General features: G+C 40.8%; 1 protein-coding gene across 2 annotated transcripts in view; it reads right to left on the bottom strand.

The window, feature by feature from the left end:
* Positions 1-21,001, bottom strand: part of aspg (asparaginase homolog (S. cerevisiae)) — a 100,813-nt gene that overhangs the window by 14,884 nt on the left and 64,928 nt on the right. Inside the window, exons 14-17 of one of the 2 annotated variants that reach the window (XM_063048051.1) lie at positions 20,094-20,180; positions 14,598-14,697; positions 14,311-14,376; positions 7,282-8,484 (exon numbers count right to left, since the gene is read on the bottom strand). In XM_063048051.1, coding sequence (XP_062904121.1) covers positions 8,473-8,484; positions 14,311-14,376; positions 14,598-14,697; positions 20,094-20,180 — 265 coding nt within the window. In that variant the 3' untranslated portion in view covers positions 7,282-8,472. Of the gene's footprint in view, positions 1-7,281; positions 8,485-14,310; positions 14,377-14,597; positions 14,698-20,093; positions 20,181-21,001 lie in introns of those variants that run through there. The other variant, XM_063048044.1, reaches the window with a different exon arrangement.

Below are 21,001 nucleotides of genomic sequence, written 5' to 3'. Positions count from 1 at the left end.
TCTGCGACCTACTTGTTTCCTCAACGCTACCTGCCCCTCCACCAACCCTCGTATCAGCTGCAAACTTGGCAACAAAGCCATCTATTCCCGCATCTAAATCATTTATATACAGCATAAAAAGAAGTGGTCAACACCGACCCTTGCAGAACACCAGTCATCACTGGCAAGCAACCAGAAAAGGATCCTTTTATTCCCACTTGCTGCCTCCTACCAATCAGCCAATGCTGTAACTATGTCAGTTACTTTCCTGTAATACCATGGCCTCTTAACTTGGTAAGCATCCTCACATGTTGCACCTTGTCAAAGGCCTTTTGAAAATCCAAATATACAACATCCCCTTTATCTATCCTACCTGTAATCTCCTCAAAGAATTCCAAAGGTTCATCAGGCAAGATCTTCTCTTAAGCAAATCGTGCTGAGTTTGTCCTACAAGTACTCCATAACCTCATCCTTAACAACTGAATCCAACATCATCCCAAACACGGAGGTCAGGCTAATTGGTCTATAACTTCCTTTTTGCTGCCTTCCTCCTTTCTTAAAAAGTGGAGTGACATTTGCAATTTTCCAGTCCTCTGGCACCATGCCAATTATTTTGGAAACATCATTAATAATGCCTCAACAATCTCTACCACTACCTCTTTCAGAACCCTAGGGTGCAGTTCATCTGGTCCGGGTGACTTATGTACCCTTAGATCTTTTAGCTTTATGAGCACCTCCCTTGTAATAGTAACTGCACTCACTTCTCTTCACTCACCTTTCAACATCTGGCACACTGCTAGTGTCTTCCACACTGAAGACTGATACAAAATACTCATTTAGTCCATCTTCCATCTCCTTGTCCCCAGATATTATTTCTTCGGCCTCATTTTCTAGCAGTCCTATATTCACTCTCATCTCTCATTTATTTAATATACTTGAAAAAGCGTTTACTATCCACTTTGATATTGTTTGCTAGCTTACTTTCATATTTAATCTTTTTCCCTTCTAATGATTCTTTTAGTTGTTCGTTGTAGGGTTTTAAAAGCTTCCCAATTCTGTCTTCCCAGCAATTTTTGTTTAGTTGTATGTCCTTTCTCTTGTTTTTACATTAGCTTTGACTTCCCTTGTCAGCCACAGTTGTACTATTTTGCCATTTGAGTATTTCCTCATTTTTGGTATACATCTATCCTGCAACTTCCTAATTTTTCTCTGAAACTCACATCGTTGCTGCTCTGCTGTCATCCCTGCTAGCATCTCCTTCCAATTTACTTTGGCCAACTCCTCTCTCATACCACTGTAATTTCCTTTATTCCATTAAGGTACTGTTACATCAGACTTTACTTTCTATCTATCAATTTTCATGTTGAACTCAATCATATTGTGATCACTGCTTTCTAAGGGTTCTTTTACCTTAAGGTCCCTATCAACTCTGGTTCATTACATAACAATCAATCCAGTATAACTATCCCCTAATAGGCTCAACAACTAACTGCTCTAAAATGCCACTTGGTAGGCATTCGACAATCTCACACATTTCCAACCTGATTTTCCCCAATTGACCTGCATGTTGAAATCTCCCATGACTTTCATAACATTGCCCATTTGACACACCTTTTCTATTTCCTGTTGCAATCTGTGGTCCACCTCCCAGCCACTGTTGGGAGGCCTGTATGTTACTGCCATGAGGGTCCTTTTACCTTTGCAATTTCTTAACTCAACCCACAAGGATTCAACACCTTCCAATCCTATGCCACATCTTTCTACCGATTTGATGCCATTCTTTACCAGCAGAGCCACGCCAACCCCTCTGCCTCCCTTTAATATCCTTCCAATACAATGTGCAACCTTGGACATTCAGTTCCCAACTCTAAACATCCTTCAGCCACAAATCAGTGATGGCCACAACATCATACCTGACAATCTGTACTGGTGCAACAAGATCATCCACCTTATTTCTTATACCCCATGCATTGGGATATAACACTTTTATCACTGATCCTTAAGCGTTCTTTTACCTTAAACTCTTTGATCAATTCCGGTTTACTGCACAACATCCGATCCAGAATAGCTGATGCCCTAATAGGCCACCCACAAGCTGCTCCAAAATGCCGTCTTGTAGGAGTTCTAGAAACTCTCCCTCCTGGAATCCTACACCAACCTGACTTTCTCAATCTACCTGCATATTGAAGTCTCCCCTCCACCCCATGACTATTGTACCATCGCCTTTTGGCATGCATTTTATATCTCCCATGTGTTGATCCGTGCTCTGTGCTCATCTGCCTTTCTTGCATTGAAATATAAAACAACCTGAAACACTAGTTGCACCTGCACATCTACCTTCAGCTCTTCCAAATCACACAACAGGTTTCCCCTTGTTTTCACCCACAATCCGATGAGCCTCCACATTCAACTCATCATTCTCCACAACCTCTGCCATTTCCAGTGGGATCCCACCACCAGGCACATCGCTCTCACCCTCCCTCTCTGCGGTAATCACTGTCCTTGACTCCTTTGTCCACTTGTAGTTCTCCACTGATAACCCTCCAAGCATTTATCCCTGCAATTATGCTAAACGTTGCACATGCCCCTATACTACCTTCCTCACTACCATACAGGCTAAACAGTCCTTCCTGCTGAAGCAGCACAATATTTGAATGCCATTTATTTGCATCTGGTGCTTCCAGTATAGCCTCCTCTACATTGGTGAAACCCGGTGGAGATGGGGTCACCACTTTGTGAGTGCTAGTGCAACATCTACCATTAAAAACCGGGATCTCTCAGTGGGCAGCCATCTTAACTCCATTTCCATTGCTTAAGACCATTAAAATCCCACGTTGACATGCCCCACCACAGTCTCCTCTATTGTCAAGTTGAACATAGATACAGATGAAGAATGGCACCACATATTCCACCTTGCTAGTCTCCCACCTGATGGCATGAACATTGTTTTCTCTGATTTCCAGTAACCACACCCTCTGCACCCTCTTTGGTTTCCCCTAACCCATTCCCTCGGACTCTCTCTGCCAGTTGCCTACACATCATTTCCTTCGGTTTCCTTCATCCCCAACTTCCCTATATTTCATGATCCACTCTCCTCTGATCAGATTCCATCTTGTGCAGATATTTTTGTTACTTCCACTTACAACATCCCAGTTTCTTCCATTATTCACACTCTCCCTCACCACCTCCCCATGTTCTGCCTTCATCTAAATTCACTTATCATCTGCCAGCTCTTGCTCCAGCCCCATGCCCTATCCTTTTATACTGGTTCTCCCTTATTTCTGGTCTTGATGAAGAATCTCAATCTGGACTGTCCATTTTCCTCCATAGATGCTATCGGACCCACTGAGTTCCTCCAACGTTGTGTGTCTCTTCATTACAAAAGTTGTAAGACTCAAGATTAACAAATCATTATTGCTCAATTTGAATCTTATCAATACAAATTAACTTCACAAAACAAAAATCAGGATTGCATGAATTTAGGATTAACTTTAAAAAAAAACAAAGACTGATTTAAGAGGAATGGGCACATTGCTGAGCTTTCAAGTAATGTGCAGGACTACTTTTAAGTTGGTTCACCAGGTGAAATATGGTTACAAATGCTGCTAAACAATGCTTTACTTACTGTCCAGCTCTTGCCCCAACATTATGCCTAAAACTTGGAGTAGGCAATGCATGATTAAACTAAAATCATAGAACATAGAATAGTACAGCACAGTACAGGCCCTTCAGCCCACAATGTTGTGCCAACCCTCAAACCCTGCCTCCCATATAAGCCCCCACCTTAAATTCCTCCATATACCTGTCTAGTAGTCTCTTAAACTTCACTAGTGTGTCTGCTTCCACCACTGACTCAGGCAGTGCATTCCATGCACCAACCACTCTCTGAGTAAAAAACCTTCCTCTAATATCCCCCTTGAACTTCCCACCCCTTACCTTAAAGCCATATCCTCTTGTATTGAGCAGTGGTGCCCTGGGAAAGAGGTGCTGGCTATCCACTCTACCTATTCCTCTTATTATCTTGTACACCTCTATCATGTCTCCCCTCATCCTCCTCCTCTCCAAAGAGTAAAGCCCTAGCTCCCTTAATCTCTGATCATAATGCATACTTTCTAAACCAGGCAGCAACCTGGTAAATCTCCTCTGTACCCTTTCCAATGCTTCCACATCCTTCCTATAGTGAGGCAACCAGAACTGGACACAGTACTCCAAGTGTGGCCTAACCAGAGTTTTATAGAGCTGCATCATTACATCACGACTCTTAAACTCTATCCCTCGATTTAAGATAGCTAACACCCCATAAGCTTTCTTAACTACCCTATGCACCTGTGAGGCAACTTTCAGGGATCTGTGGACATGTACCCCCAGATCCCTCTGCTCCTCCACACTGCCAAGTATCCTGCCATTTACTTTGTACTCTGCCTTGGAGTTTGTCCTTCCAAAGTGTACCACCTCACACTTCTCCAGGTTGAACTCCATCTGCCACTTCTCAGCCCACTTTTGCATCCTATCAATGTCTCTCTGCAATCTTTGACAATCCTCTACACTATCTACAACACCACCAACCTTTTGTGTCGTCTGCAAACTTGCCAACCCACCCTTCTACCCCCACATCCAGATCATTAATAAAAATCACGAAAAGTAGAGGTTCCAGAACAGATCCTTGTGGGACACCACTAGTCACAATCCTCCAATCTGAATGTACTCCCTCCACCATGACCCCCTGCCTTCTGCAGGCAAGCCATTTCTGAATCCACCTGGCCAAACTTCCCTGGATCCCATGCCTTCTGACTTTCTGAACAAGCCTGCCATGTGGAACCTTGTCAAATGCCTTACTAAAATCCATATAGATCACATCCACTGCACTACCCTCATCTATATGCCTGGTCACCTCCTCAAAGAACTCTATCAGGCTTGTTAGACATGATCTGCCCTTCAAAGCTATGCTGACTGTCCCTGATCAGACCATGATTCTCTAAATGCCCATAGATCCTATCTCTAAGAATCTTTTCCAACAGCTTTCCCACCACAGACGTAAGGCTCACTGGTCTATAATTACCCAGACTATCCCTACTACCTTTTTTGAACAAGGGGACAACATTCGCCTCCCTCCAATCCTCCGGTACCATTCCTGTGGACAACGAGGACATAGAGATCCTAGTCAGAGGCTCAGCAATCTCTTCCCTCACCTCATGGAGCAGCCTGGGGAATATTCCATCAGGCCCTGGGAACTTATCCGTCCTAATGTATTTTAACAACTCTAACACCTCCTTTCCCTTAATATCAACATGCTCCAGAACATCAACCTCACTCATATGGTCCTCACAATCATCAAGTTCCCTCTCACTGGTGAATACTGAAGAGAAGTATTCATTGAGGACCTCGTTCACTTCCACAGCCTCCAGACACATCTTCCCACCTTTATCTCTAATTGGTCCTACCTTCACACCTGTCATCCTTTTTTTCTTCACATAATTGAAGAATGCCTTGGGGTTTTCCTTTACCCTACTCGCCAAGGCCTTCTCATGCCCCCTTCTTAAGCTCCTTTCTTGCTTCCCTATATTCCTCAATAGACCCATCTGATCCTTGCTTCCTAAACCTCATGTATGCTGCCTTCTTCCACCTGACTAGATTTTCCACCTCCCTTGTCACCCATGGTTCCTGCACCCTACCATTCTTTATCTTCCTCACCGGGACAAACTTATCCCTAACATCCTGCAAGAGATCTCTAAACATCGACTACGTGTCCATAGTACATTTCCCTGCAAAAATATCATCCCAATTCACACGCGCAAGTTCTAGCCTTATAGCCTCATAATTTGCCCTTCCCCAGTTAAAAATTTTCCTGTCCTCTCTGATTCAATCCTTTTTCATGATAGTGCTAAAGGCCAGGGAGCGGTGGTCACTGTCCCCCAGATGCTCACCCACCGAGAGATCTGTGACCTGACCCATAAACACAAGATATTCTGCACGATTGAAATCTCGGGCAATGTATAATCTTAAATCCTGTAATGCAAAGTGAAATTATGGACAGATTATAGAGAAAGTGTGGAACGCTCAATGGTATTGAATGGCACACAAATAATGGTGCTTTGCAGAATCACTGATGCGCACTCCAGCAGTGTGATTCTGAGTTGCACTGTGATAGCTCCAAGAACACACAAGTGTTGTTAAAGTTGTTCCAGACCTGGGTATCTTGTCCACGCTGGAGGGTGGATCAGTGACTAAGCCCACAACTGGAGAGCTGAAGTTTTATTTGGAGCAGGCAGCACACTGGTTGATGAAAATGATATTCACATCACAAAATCCCAGCACAAATAAGCAAGTCACTGGTTTTAAGCATCAGCTGTTAACATCACCTCTTCAGTGTGAAGTACCACAGTAAGGAGGATCAAATCTCGATCAAGCGATATCATTTAATGTGGGAAGTAAATTCCCAACACTTCAAATGATTGGGGGTTCCAAATACCAAAGTAACACTCACAACACACTGGAGGAACTCAGCAGGTCGGGTAGCATCCGTGGAAACGATCAGTCGACGTTTCACGCCGGAACCCTTCGTCAGGACTGAAGAAGGAAGGGGCAGAGAGGCCCTATAAAGAAGGTGGCGGGACGGTGGAAGGAGAAGGCTGGTAGCATCTGCAGATTATTTTGTGTTCCAAATACCAGATGTTTGTAAACACAGTCTCAATGTAAATGTGTCAATTGTGATCCAAGGGTAGGCACCACTCAAATTTGAGTCAGAATGTTGAGTCTTCAAGATTCATTCTTGATACTTGAGCGCAATAATCTAGGGTAACCTCCTAATGCAATAGTGAAGGAATGGGAGGGTTCACTCTCAGATGAAGTCAAAATCATCTATGCTTTCTCAGGCAGACTTGAACTTGAAGTCCCATTAAAGCAGCAGAATGCTATTGCTAATGTTTGGACAATATTTTGTTCAAATAATTCCATATTTGTTATGAATTACTTAGTTATTACGAGTTACTGCTTGAGGAAGCATACTGAACTTTTCATTAAGTATTTTAAAGCTTAATCATTGCTGAAGTTTAATACAAAATCTCTTCAGTGAAACATGATGTTATGAAGCAGACTCTAAAATACCTAATACTGTCCATGATATTTATGCAATTTGTCTCTTACAACTTTTCAGAATAAACTTAATAGAACCATCGTATCAATTCATGATTTGCCCCTAACTAAAAATCTTTAATGGATAAATAAACAAGTCTTGAAAGGAATGTAAGCTTAAAAATGCAGTAATATGGATTGTACAAGAAATGCAGAGGCATAAACAATTGATGTCTTAAATGGCACTTTATTTAACACTTTGTCAAGCAAACAAAAATTAAATTAGCAAATGATGTACAAATACAATGTCCATGGAGCAAGTCAATGATAATAAAGGCAAAAAGCACATACATTTCAAAACCTTTGGTGTGTCTGTAACATTGGCTGCTCCTTAAACTGAAAATTGGGCTAAATGGGAATAGCAAAATGAACAAAATGTACGTAGACTTAATCCTAGACAAGGTAATATTGTGGAAATCAGTGATAAAATAAAATCCATTGAGGGGGAATTGTTCAGACGTTGTGATAAGCCCTACAGGACACAATTCAATCCAAAATTAAAGAACTATTCCCAGTTCTACAAAATTATTAGAATTTTAGGAGAAAAGTGTTATACTTAGTCATAGAACTGTTTAAAAAAAAAACGAATCTGGAGGAATAACTTTCAACGGAAGACATTACCTGCAACAATATTTATTTTTAGCTCCCCTACCTTTATACCTGTGTGTATTTATAGCAGCAAGATGCATTGATCACTCCTCTCAAGATTACTTCCTAATTTCTACCGCTGTCAATTGCTGCCAGTGAATTAACTCATGACTGACTGAACCTGCAGAAGCATGCACAATATCTTGCATTATTTAATCTAACCTTTCAGATATAATCCCTCGTACAAGGGAATGAAATGTCACACTTGCAAGTGCAGATTAATGAATTAAATGTAAATTGCAAAAGGTGCTTTCAATGATATCAGTTGCTTTCAAGTCATCAGTAATCATAGCAGCAGCAAATTTGAATAAACTCATTACCATTATGGGTAGGATCACAATGAATTTTTAAAATCACAAGATGACTGCTTCTTCTGCAGCTCAACAATCAGCGAAACACAAATCCAGCAAAACAATGAAGCAAAGAGTTGAACAACACAAATCAATTCACTAAGCACATAGTTTAAGTAACAATGATGCATTATTGGATCAAAAGCCGTACAAAGTAATTTTTTCATTGTTCCATGGGAGGTGGAGGGATAATATTGTTTCAAATATATCTACCAATGAATCTTACAATAGGTTATTCTTTAAAATAAACTGTTGTCTTTTGCAAATGTGCAGTAGTCACCGCGTCCAACTGTGGGCAGACTCCAAGGTGCTGTGAAATCCGGTTCCTGCAAACTTCAGCCTTGCCCAGGTCACTGGTTGGTATTCAAGGATAGCACTAAAAATTGTGTATGAAAAGGCTTGAGTTCACTCAACACAATAACCAGGAAGCTCTGCTGTACTCAATACTACAACAAACATTGTCTATCTCGTATTCTGCATTCCATCCTACACACAGTGGCACTAAGGCAATCAAGGGAATGGTTAACTTCCAAGATCTCCAGAGTGAGAATGCTCCAACTGTCTGAACAAAAAAAACAGCTTGCAACCAAATAGCTTGCTAGTTTGGAGTAATCCTGCTGAAGACATTTAGTGTCAATGTGTAGCTGGCTAGTCAGGGATTTGAATGCATAGTTGTCAGACATTTCCAGGAATCATGACACCAATGCTATGGATTGAAACCCTTTATCTGGGCAAGATGCTCCACTCTTGAGGTAGGTTCTGAATCTGAAACAGACTGTCTATTTCCCTCCACAGATGCTACCTAACAGAGCTCCTCCGTCAGTTTGTTTTGCTCTAGGTTCACAGAAACACAGAAAACTAGAAAACCTACAGCACAATACTGGCCCTTACGATGCCGTCCCAAATGTACTAATTTTAGAAATTACCTAGGGTTACCCACAGACCTCTATTTTTCTAAGCTCCATGTACCTATTCCGGAATCCCTTAAAAGACCCAATCGTATCTGCCTCCACCACCATCGCTGGCAGCCCATTCCACGCACTCAGCGTAAAAAAACTTGCCTCTGACATCTCCCCTGTACCTACTTCCAAGCACCATAAAACTGTGCCCTCTTGTGGCAACCATTTCAGCCCTGGGAAAAAGCCTCTGACTATCCACACGATCAATACCTCTCATCATCTTATACACCTCTCAGGTCACCTCCCATCCTTCATCTATCCAAGGAGAAAAGGCCAAGCTCACTCAACCTTTTCTCATAAGGCATGCTCCCCAATCCAGGCAACATCCTTGTAAATCTCCTCTGCACCCTTTTTATAGTTTCCACATCCTTCCTGTAGTGGGGTGCCCAGAACTGAGCACAGTACTCCAAGTGGGGTCTGACCAGATAGCTGTAACATTACCTCTTGGCTCTTAAACTCAGTCCCACAGTTAATGAAGGCCAATGCACCGTACGCCTTCTTAACCACACAATCAACTTGTGCAGCAGCTCTGAGTGTCCTATGGACTTGGACCCCAAGATCCCTCTGATCCTCCATACTGCCAAGAGTCTTACCATTAATACTATATTCTGCCATCATATTTGACCTACTGAAATGAACCACCTCACACTTATCTGGGTTGAACATCTGTCACTTCTCAGCCCAGTTTTGCATCCTATTGCTGTCCTGCTGTAACCTCTGACAGCCCTCCACACTATCCACAACATCTCCAACCTTTGTGTCATCAGCAGACTTACTAACCCATCCCTCCACTTCCTCATCCAGATCATTTAAAAAAAAAAATCACAAAAAGGGTCCCAGATCACACCACTAGTCACCGACCTCCATGCAGAATATCACCAGTCTACAACCACTCTTTGCCTTCATCGGCAAGCCAATTCTGGATCCACAAAGCAATGTCCCTTTGGATCCCATGCCTCCTTTACTTTATTGTCACTAAACAATTGATACTAGAGCGTACAATCCTTACCTTCTCAATAAGCCTTGCATGGGGTACCTTATCAAATGCCTTGCTGAAATCCATATACACTACATCTACTGCTCTACCTTCAATGTGTTTAGTCACATCCTCAAAAGCTTCAATCAGGCTCGTAAGGCACGACCTGCCTTTGACAAAGCGAAGCAGACTATTCCAATTCATATTATGCCTCTCCAAATGTTCATAAATCCTGCCTCTCAGGATCTTCTCCATCAGCTTAGTATCTACTGCCTCCCATGTCCCATTATCACCTTCCTTCCTTATCAGATTCCAGTACTTTCCGTACCCTCTCATTACCCTTCAGCATGTCTTCAATTTCTCTCTCCCCTCCCTCCACTTGGCAAACTAGAACCATCTGCCCACCATTCGTTCTCCTCCTCAGTGCATCTATGACCAACCAGCCTGTCTCACCCTTGCTCTGCTCCTCATCCATCATCTCTCCCCACTGCCAATTCCCATGCAAGGTCCTACAACTGTTGACAATTCTTTTACACCCGCCAATAGCTGCTATTCAGCCTGATTTGTTCCACACTATAACAGCTGCAGTCTCATATCCAAATGAAGTGCCAGTCCGTCAGCTCCACAAATTGTCTGGAGTGAGTGTAAACAAGGATCAGAGTTCAAGACAGAAGAATCTGCTTCTAAATGGCTGGTGGTGGAAAACCACATTGCAAACTGAGCAATATGGTTCATCCACTATGCTACATTGCCACATTTTAAGTTACAATACATAGGCCATTCAGCCCTAGCTGCTGAGTTTTATCCCTTTTTTCTGTTTCTCCACATCCTAATACACCCTCCTCAAATAAGTTAATTTCCAATTCAGAGAATATCAACTATCCTCTTTGTAAAGATTAATACTAAACTCCTTGACAATTTGCAAAAATGTAATTTTCTTGGCGAAAGAAAATAACTATTCCTTTACAGAAAACAATACTTTTCTTTTACTTTTAAGTTTTCTATTAGGTTAATCTGTAATCTTTAATTCAATGGTTCAGTTTAATTCAATAACTTCATTTGCCATTCTTCAGACCCAGTCTCCTTGGTCTAGTACATCTAGTAAATCTATACTACCTCCTTTCCACTTTTTAAAAAAAAATACATCAGAAGTGATGATAACAGATGTTTACAAGATATACAAGTTCAACATTACTTCATCGTTTACCTTCTAAAGACAAAGCCAGTTATTTCAATTTGACTCTTTGATAATTAATTTACACCCATTATAATCTTCAATGGTTTAAATATCATTGGAGCTATGGGCAGCAAGCAGCTAAGTCAATAAAAAGAGACAAAAAGATTCAAGCCAGCTCCCGTAGTCTATCACTGCTTTGCTTCATCTACTTTAAGATTCTTCTCAATTCACTCTCAATGTTTCAAATAATTACTAACTAGATAATGATTCCATTAAACAATTACTTTAATACTTTCAGTAGAAATAGAAAAACAGGAAGCTTGCAAAAACATCAAGGCAACATTTCCATCGATAAAGCAAGTTTCTTTATCTAAAGATAGTTATGTTTCAATGTAGTCAGAAACTTCCCTAAGCATCTGGATATTAAATGCTTATGTAATCTTGCAACTACGTGGATACTGAGTAAGGATTCATTACTGAAGCTCTGTCACAAGATATTTACTAGCAAATTTTGTTTTCAAACCTAATAATTTTCTTGAAGTCCCTCAATTTTCTTTATATTTGCTTATGATACATGCCGCAGTTACATGCAGCTTTTCTACAGCTAATTTTTAAAAAACAGTTTCTTTCCAAAAACAAAGGACACTCAAAAGGAAAAACAGACTCAGGACGTGGTGATTGCTCGCTCCAGATTTACAAAGGAAGCCCCACCACCAGCACCCAAGACATCCCATACCATCCTGCCCATATTCATAAAGAACGTGGTCACTTATTAGGAACGTTAAAGCAATTCTGCAGTTGGGTTGGGCACTGTATAGATTTGAAAAGCATCATGCTCATCAGGTTTGTCCTGACCTGTATCTCATACCACAGATCCTGTATCGTATCAATAAAGAAAAATATGCATTTCCTGTCTTTGGTAGGCTGCTCACAAATGGGGAGAAAGTTGTAGCTTAAACAGAAGTTTTTAAAAGAAGCAAGGCACCTTCCTGATTTATCAGATTAGAGTCAAGAATTAAGTTAATGGGCACATTTTCAAACCACAAAGCACAAACACGTTTCAGCCTAATCAAAAGTTCAGTTTGAAGTTACATTGATGGAAGTCAATTTCGCAACTCTTTGAAGTGAAATAATTCACAGTTAAAATAGCTGGCTACTCATTCTTAAACAAGTTTAAAGTTTTGTGCAGATTTTGCACACTCACACTAAGCACTTGCTTAGAATATCTAAAGGAAAACTACCCAATAGCCATCTAGATTAATTATGATACAATTTTAAGTTTTGTTTGGACCAATAAATTTGCTTCATCCCAAGACCTGGAAGTGGGATGGAGAAAAGTTATTGTTCTTCTCAAGAATGAAAGTAAGGGTTGAACATAGTACAGTACAGGAACAGGCCCACTGGCCCACAATGTTGTGCAAAACTACAACTACCAGGCTCCTGACCAGCTTCACTCACCTCATTACTGAATCGGTTCTGGGCAGTGGATGTCCAGGAAATGGAGGAGATACAGGGGATGGCAGTTTCAGTGGACAAGGAAGGGAAACCCTGCTCTTTGAAGGAGAACCTTCTACAATAGGGGTTCCCAACCTTTATATGCTGTGGACTAATATCATTAAACAAGGGGTCTATATCCCAGGTTGGGAACCCCTGTTCTACAACAATCCTGTTTTCACAACTTTCCCTAATCTGCCTTAGTATCTGTTTCTCAATGTCCCAGTCTCTATGGGGGGGGGGGGGGGAGGAAGAGAGAAAGAATCGATTAAGACAATTCCAGAGTGATTCCATCTTTTTTTTTTCCAAAAAGTCCACTCAGTGGATGAGTCTTCATTATGCCCCTCTGCCCCTCTGGAGTACAGCTGTGATACCGTCCCTGATTAATAGGACAATACCTGCACCTTTTAATTCACTCTCCAGCTTTTCTAAAGCATCAAAACCCTGTGACATTAAGCATCCATTCTAGACTTGCTCTCAGCCAAATCTCCACTAAGCTACATCATAGTTCTATGTACTGATCCATACACTAGGTTAATTACCCTTACCCATAGTTCACTTAGCATTAAAATAAACACTTCAAACCATTTATCTCATGGTGTCTATTACACTGTCGCTGCCGCCTGTTTACATCTACCTTCCCCTCAGTCCTTCCACTCTGACCAGGTTTCTGCAGCCAGAGACATCCTCAACTCCACACTTGGGAGGCAACACACCATCCCGGCATGTCTTATGCCACAGAATATCCTTAACAAACAAGTCTATCACTATTGCTTTGCCTGACTTCATCCTCCCCTGATGAACTGCACAACCAGCCAGCATCACAGTAGCCAAAGAGCCAAACTTATTGCCAAGGAGAATGGCCACAGGGGACCCAACTCCCTTATTTCACCAGATGGTCACCCACCAATCCAAAGCCTGTACAACAAATTTTCTTTCAAATATAGGCATTCATAAGTTATGATTCCATATATTATGGTCCAGAAATTGAGACCAAGCAATAATGTTTAATATTCACATTATGGAGATGAGTGATAAAGGAGAAAAACAGTTCAGTAAGAAATTCTTTTAGACTACATTCAGAAGCAGAAGATAATGAGCATCGTGAACAAGAGGGAAGGGTCATCTTTCAACAAGAACAGAGCAATGAAGAGAAACAGAAGGCAAGAGAGATTTTATCCTTGATCCAACTGATCAAGAAATCTTTTGAGAATTATTTTCATGCTCATTCACTACCTCCATACATGTTCTTTTTATAAAATATATTTTCCACCTTGAAGTTTTTAGCCAGCTTAACACCCTCTTCACTGTCTCTTAGAAACAAACTGCTTGAAGTTGAATGCAGGTCCCCCAGCGTGGCTTGAAACTGATCTAGCTGGCTTCTAAAGTTGACTCAAGCTGCAGGACTTTATTCCAAAAGGGAAAAGATGTATAAAGCTATAGCTTGTAGATGCTTACTACATGGTGTATTGTTTACTGCACTTCCCTGGGATATTCTACGTAGACTGCTCAAGGTAAAAAAAAAAGTCAGATTTATTATAATATTATAATTTAGATTTTTTGATTATGGTTGAACTAATTTTACACAACTCTTACCAGTGTGTTTTGCTGGAGTCTTGATTGAAGGTATGCAACCACCTCTTCATTCCCAGCAGCCAAAGCCTAGAGGCAAAGGCAGAAACATTCATGCAGTTTAGCTTCACCCAGCTGAAAAATGTGATTCATATCATGAAAGTGCCAACAGCTATTTTTGAATAGAAGCTAATGAGCAGCTCAGGCAAGAATGCTGAAGCATCATGTATGTCTCATTTGGGAGGAATGTCAGCCCTGAGATTTTTAATGCAACTCTCCTCTGGTTTCTCCCCAAATACAGTTTTACTTACCACCTGCAGAGGATTTTGTCCATCGTAGCTGGATTGCTTAAAGTCAAGTCCTGCGAGCTCCCAAGCCTGAAGTCCTTTTATGTCACAATTTGCAGCCAAACTGGTCAGAACAAACAATATTTTACATTTTTCTCACATGGGTAGTAAAACAGAAGTAACATATCAGTGGCTGGGCTCACTTTGTTCTTGTCAAATATTTTAAACTTTCAACCTACTGCCTACTCGGTAATTATGTTGGACCTGATCACTCACGTCAACAATGTAAAAATGGATGACAAAGACAAAACGGAAGCAGGAAGAAAACATTTTAAGTGCTGGGTATGAGAATTAATTATGAAAAAGGTAAATGTGATCTTAAAAATAACGTTAAGATTACCATTACTAAAATATTTTCACTGTATTGTTCTTTGTTAAAAGTTCTTCATTATATAACTAAAGAGATAAAATGTCCCATGTGAGATCCACTTAAAATAAAAGTATCCCGATCAAGACACTAAAATTTGATAGCACAATGCATACACTGAGATATTAGGGGAAAAAAAAAAATCAGTGAACAATCAAACTCCATGTCAAATTCTAAGAAGTATTTTCCTTCAAAGACAGCAGGCAAATTTGTAAAAAATGTTACAACAGGCTCTTTTCAACTCTAGCTCGTTCATATGTGTTATAGGAAGATGTTACACATTCTTGAGGCAAGCTTGAAAATTTTCAATCTGCTCAGTATACTGTGAGCTGAGATGATTTGTGTTTGAAGATGAAGATTACTTTTCTTCAGACATCTGAAGGCTTTACAGGCACATTGAAAGCAATGGGCAATTTTATGAAGAGATGGCAGATGCTGAAACCCAGAACAAAATTCTGCTGGAGTTATTGTTTCAGGACTGAGTGTGTAAAGGGGAGATGGCCAGTATCAAATGGTGAGCGTACAGAGTAAGGTAGGAATAGTTAAACAATAGGTAGATCCAGATGAAGAGGGGTTGATGGACAAATGAAGCCAAGTGAGACGGTGAAGATAGCTACAGAGGCCAGCAGTTGACGAGTATAGACTAACCACTCAAAACATGAAGTGATGCTCCGGTTTACGTCTGGCCTCATCTTAACAGTAGAGATTGCTGGGGACAAACAGGGCAAGGTGAGAGGAGCTGAAATGACTTACAAGCAGTACATCATGATGGCAGTACAGACAGAGCACGTCTGCTTAGTCTCCACTCTTTATACTAGCCATCTTCCTTTTACACTCTCAGTCCCAATGTGGGGTCTCAACCTGAAACACTGGCCACTCCTCTGCTTCTACGGATGCTGCCTGACCCACTGAGTTCCTCCAGCAGTTCATTTTTCATTATCAATACATGCCTGTGTGAAACATTAGCTCCTGAGCTTTGGAAAATGGTCCATCTTTCCCAGAATTTCATCATGGACCTTTATTGTGAGTAAGATGTTTTACAGAGGTACAAGGCCCATTGTCCCATTTGCTTCAGTGAACAAGTTGGCAAAGACTTGAAGACGTGCGCACACACTACTTAAGCTGGAGGACCCAAGTTCTGGATGCAGCAGACTGTTCTTGAATTGCCTTGGCGGGTTCAATTTTGCAGACAACACCCCTAACCAACATAGTCAGCAAGATGTTCACAGCAAAACTGCAAGCAAATCCACCAATTTCCATACCAAAACCAATTCACCAGCTACAGTACCTAAACAGGGCTTTAAGTTTGGTGATGCTTGCATGTTCACAATTCTGATCTACCACTTCAGAAAGATAAATAAATGATAAATTAATTTTCTTGATTAATTTATTTCAAGTGTTTTGAGAGCATTTTGATGACCTGGCCTATCATTGAGTCATTTTATTGCAACTCCTGGAGTACTGAAGTCAAAGCAATCTTTTTGTTTTAAACAAGGATCAAGTTAGAATCAAGCAGGAAACAATGTGATTCCATCAGTGTCATTAGGAAGAAAACTGAGCATTTTTTTCCTCAATGTGGTGATCATTGGCTCCATTTTGGCATTGTTATCATCTCATTTCTACTTTCCCACTTTTCCCCCCACGAGGAAGTTGGGAACTACTAAAAGTAAACAATGCTGCCATTTTCACACAGCCAATTTTTGAATCACAAAATTAATTTCAGTGAAAAGATGCAGAATTATGGACAAAATTATTCAAAGCATCTCAAACAGAAGCACTGTGTTAAACTGCTCAACGTTCCCCTTTAAAAAAAAGTCTCTTTAATTCAGTTAAACAGTTAAATGCAAATAAATGTTTCATAAGCGAGCACCCGGAGCTTCATTCTACCTTGCTACACAACAACACCAGCCAATACCAAGATGTGAAGAAAGCAGGTTGAACATGAATTATAGAGGACAGCATTTTGCTTAGAAGGGGTTTTAAAAATAAATTTAAAAATAGATCACCACACACGCAAAGATTCAAGTCAAAGAGACACCCCTTTGAGGCTTAAATGATAAATTAAGCTTACAAATTCAGATTTCAGCTCAGTAATTACAAGTCAGACCTTTACAGAATGTCAAGATTTCTCGATCTTTACAATAGGCCCAACAGAAATCTTCTACTTCCTCAGGGGCTAAAGAAATTTGACACGTCCCTGTGGACCCTCACCACTTTTTACATCGATGCACCATTGAAAGCCTTCTGTCTGGGTGGATCATGACTTGGTATGGCAACGGCTCTGCACGTGACCACAAGGCACTACAGCGAGTCGTGGACACAGCACACAGAAACCAGCCTCCCCCCTCCATGGACCGTCCATCCTTCACTGCCACAGTAAAGCAGCCAGCATCAAAGAAACTATCCACCCCAGACGTTCTCTCTCGTCCCTTCTTCTATCAGACTCAAGATACAAAATCCAGAAAGCATGTACTGTACCAGTCAGGCTTGAGGGCAGTTTATATCCACTGTTATGAGACTACCTAATGGTTTCCTAGGGAGATAAGATGGACTCTTGACATCAACTATACAAGTTATGATCTTGCACTTGGTTTACCTGCACTGCAATTTCTATGTGCCTTTACACTTCATCCTCTTTTCTGTTATTGTCTTACCTTGTTCGAACTTCAATGTACTATGTAACAAATTGATCTGTATGAACACTATGCAGAATAAGCTTTTCACTGTCTCTCAGATCATGTGACAATAATGAACCAAATCCAAAAATGGTCAAGCCAAGTTTTGGCATATGCAAATAAAGTTAAACATTTCTATCACACCTATACTCAATCATTACTAATTAACATTGCAATGTGATTTAACTTTGAACCTAAAAGACCCGCAAAATTACTTAAAGGCAAATTCATTGCTTAGAAGGAACTGGAAAGAAAATTCTCTTATGGATTTGAAGTGACAACTCAAAGATGCAGAACGTGTGACTGCATCAGTTTCATCCAGGTGCTCATTTCCACCCATATTCCAAAAAGGTACACTGATTGTTGGGCTAATTGGCAACTAAGTTACCTCTGGTGTAGAAGGCTGGTGAAGGATCAGGGTGGTTGTTTAATATTCATACATGAGACAGTAAGCTGCAGGCAAATAAGTAGGCAAATGGGTTTGTTGTGGTTGCTCACAAAAACAGCACAAACTGGATTGCCCAAATGGCCCAGTTGTTTTATGAAATATGAGAAATATGAAATTAAATTGTCTTCTCAAACCAAAGTAACAAATCAAGCTCCACCAACAGTGCAAAGGTTAAAAAGTGAATAAGTGAATTGTTCTATTTATACAGCAGTCCCCACCCTGAAACATTCTTTTTATTTTTCTTGTAGTCAATCACAGAATGGGCGGTTGTCAAACATGGGCCAGCAGTAGGTCACAGCATTCTTGAGAAGGAAAAGTCATTCCAACAGGATCTACAGCAATTTTTCTGCTGTGGCAACTGACAAGCCCACTCACCATCTGGCACAAACTGCAGGACAACTACACTCGTTTCTCTCATTTGCACTTGATCACCAGGCTTGGATTTGTATATTTCAGGTACTGTACATCTTTGTAATTTCCCTTTCAGAGGCCCTCTAGATGGCACCTAGCAGATTTCAGACAGCTACCTGTTGGTTAAGGTGGTTGTCTGAAGTCTGTCGAGTGCCACCTAAAGGGCCTTTGAAAGGGAAGCTGCAAAGGTCCCAATATTCAGGTGGGGAACAAACAGCTAAAATTTACAAATCTACTCATCTATATTCCACCAATGACCCAAGGGCAAGCTAGCTTTTCTCTGATGACAGAAAATGAAACTAAGTATTCAACTTGCCGTTTGAGTTACCAACATAATCAGCAAAATTTATATGCATACTCTTAGTGAAGTGAAAGTCTGTATTATACCTCCCTGTCAAGGCCAAGGCCAAAACCAAAACACTGAAGAATTGAACTGATCAAGATGGAGCTGATCAATACTATTCTGATTCAGGAGCAACTATTGATGCAATTCCAAAAAAAAATTAAAACGTACATTGCTTATAACTAATACCCTGACCCTGAACCGGACTGGCATTTAAATTACTGAATCACCAGCAATTTAACTTTCAAGTTCTGGTCCAGTGTTGGAGAAAATAAATAAATCTTCACTTGACAGTTATGGCTAAAAGGTTTTATACATGAACGGAAGCACATCTACTGATATCTCTGCAATATACAAATTACGTTCTTTAAATCACAAATGTTAAATAGAAATTCTGGAAAAACTCAATGATCAGAGAGCATCTGTAGAAAAAGAGTAACAGACATTTCAATCAAAAATCCTTCACACGAACTGAGAAAGTTTACTTTTAACTTGCAGGGGATGTGGGGGAGGGGGCAAAATAATTGGACAAAGAAAATCTCTGAAAAGGTGAGGTCAGCATTGCCAAATTAGACTATGTTAAGGGGCGAAGACAAATTGAGTCAATAACACAGTAGACAGACAGAAATCAAGCTGTAGAATTTGATTTTGCACCGAGGGGACTGCAGTGAGCCCAAACACAAAGACAAGGTGCTGTGCCTCACGCTTAGTGGGTGTCATTGTATCAAAGACTAAAGATATCAAGAGTAGCTTTGTCACATGTATAATGAAACGTACAATGAAATTAATCATGTGTCATTGGCCAACACAGCGGAGGATATGACATGTGGGGGGACCCACAAGTATCAGCATGCTTCTGACGCCAACATAACATGCCCACAACTTAGGAACCCTAAATGGTATCCCTTTGCAATGAGAGGAGAAACCAGAACACCCAGAAGAAACCCACACTGTCATGGGGGGGCACCGTGCAAACTTCTTTCAGACAGCAGAGAAATCGAACTGGAGGTTGCAGGCACTAGAACAGAGTTGTTAGCCACTAAACTACCATCGCTCTGCAGGAGACAGGCGAGATAGGTCAGAGTGGGCGAGAATAGGATGCCATTAGTGAGCTTCAGTCATTCCTTCTAACTGCTTCACAGGTGGTCACCCAATCCGAACAGAAAATTCTGGAAATACTCAGCAAGCCAGGCAAAATTCCAGATCACACACTTACCTGCACAAGTCAGTTCCCACGTCTATAATCTCCATTTTCGAGAAATGGGCTCCAGTCTGCCGCAGTAACTTGATGATGTCATGGTGTCTGTAGAAGACAGAAACAAAACATTCAACAGAACAGAACTAATCCTTTACAAAAAGTGTTCTCAGTCCAGCGAGACCTGCTACAGCACCATTTCATAAGTTTCTATTGTGAAGGGGATAGAGAGTTTTACATACAATTTCTGTTGCATGCATTTTATCGGCTGAAAACATGGACTTCTAATGCTAGCAATGGAGAAGCTTAGCCCAATCTATGTACGAATTAGGCTTAAACTAAATTAGACAGGGGACTTATTTGTTTTGAATTCCGTTTGGTACTGAAATACTGAACTAGAAATCTTCTGATCCAAGCTCAATACTGTTTGCCCTAACGTGCTTATGAACTGCATCTCCTACTGGTCATGAAGCTGCATAACTAGCAATCCTTAAGGGCACCACTAGAGGGTGATAATTAGCTAAGAATCTAGGATTCACTTTCATATCCCGTAAGGGACAGAAACTCTTGATTGCAGGAAGTACTACTAGCTGCTAATGACCACAGTTGACCTCCACCCCCCCCCTAATTTTTTTTGGTATTCAATTGGAAAATGTCAGGGTAGCTAAATGCCAGGCATATTGCTCATGATTATTACATCAGAAAAATTACTTTTGCACAAGACCTTCCACCTCGTGTCATCACATGAAAGCATGGCCGATCTGAGACATTCCTTAAACAGTGAATTTCCTGGAATAAAAAGTTTTCAGTTCCTGCTCTTACCATAAACACACACGCTATAACACTGACAATAGATCAGAAAAACAGTATTTAGACAGACAGAAAACAAAGCACAGGAAGAGCCTATCATGACATGAATCCCATCTGCC

The sequence above is a fragment of the Mobula hypostoma genome, chromosome 1 (assembly GCF_963921235.1).
Source record: "Mobula hypostoma chromosome 1, sMobHyp1.1, whole genome shotgun sequence".
Classification (NCBI taxonomy): Eukaryota; Metazoa; Chordata; class Chondrichthyes; order Myliobatiformes; family Myliobatidae; genus Mobula; species Mobula hypostoma.
Note: the sequence above shows the minus strand (reverse complement) of the source record. Positions and strands in the feature narration are given on the sequence as shown.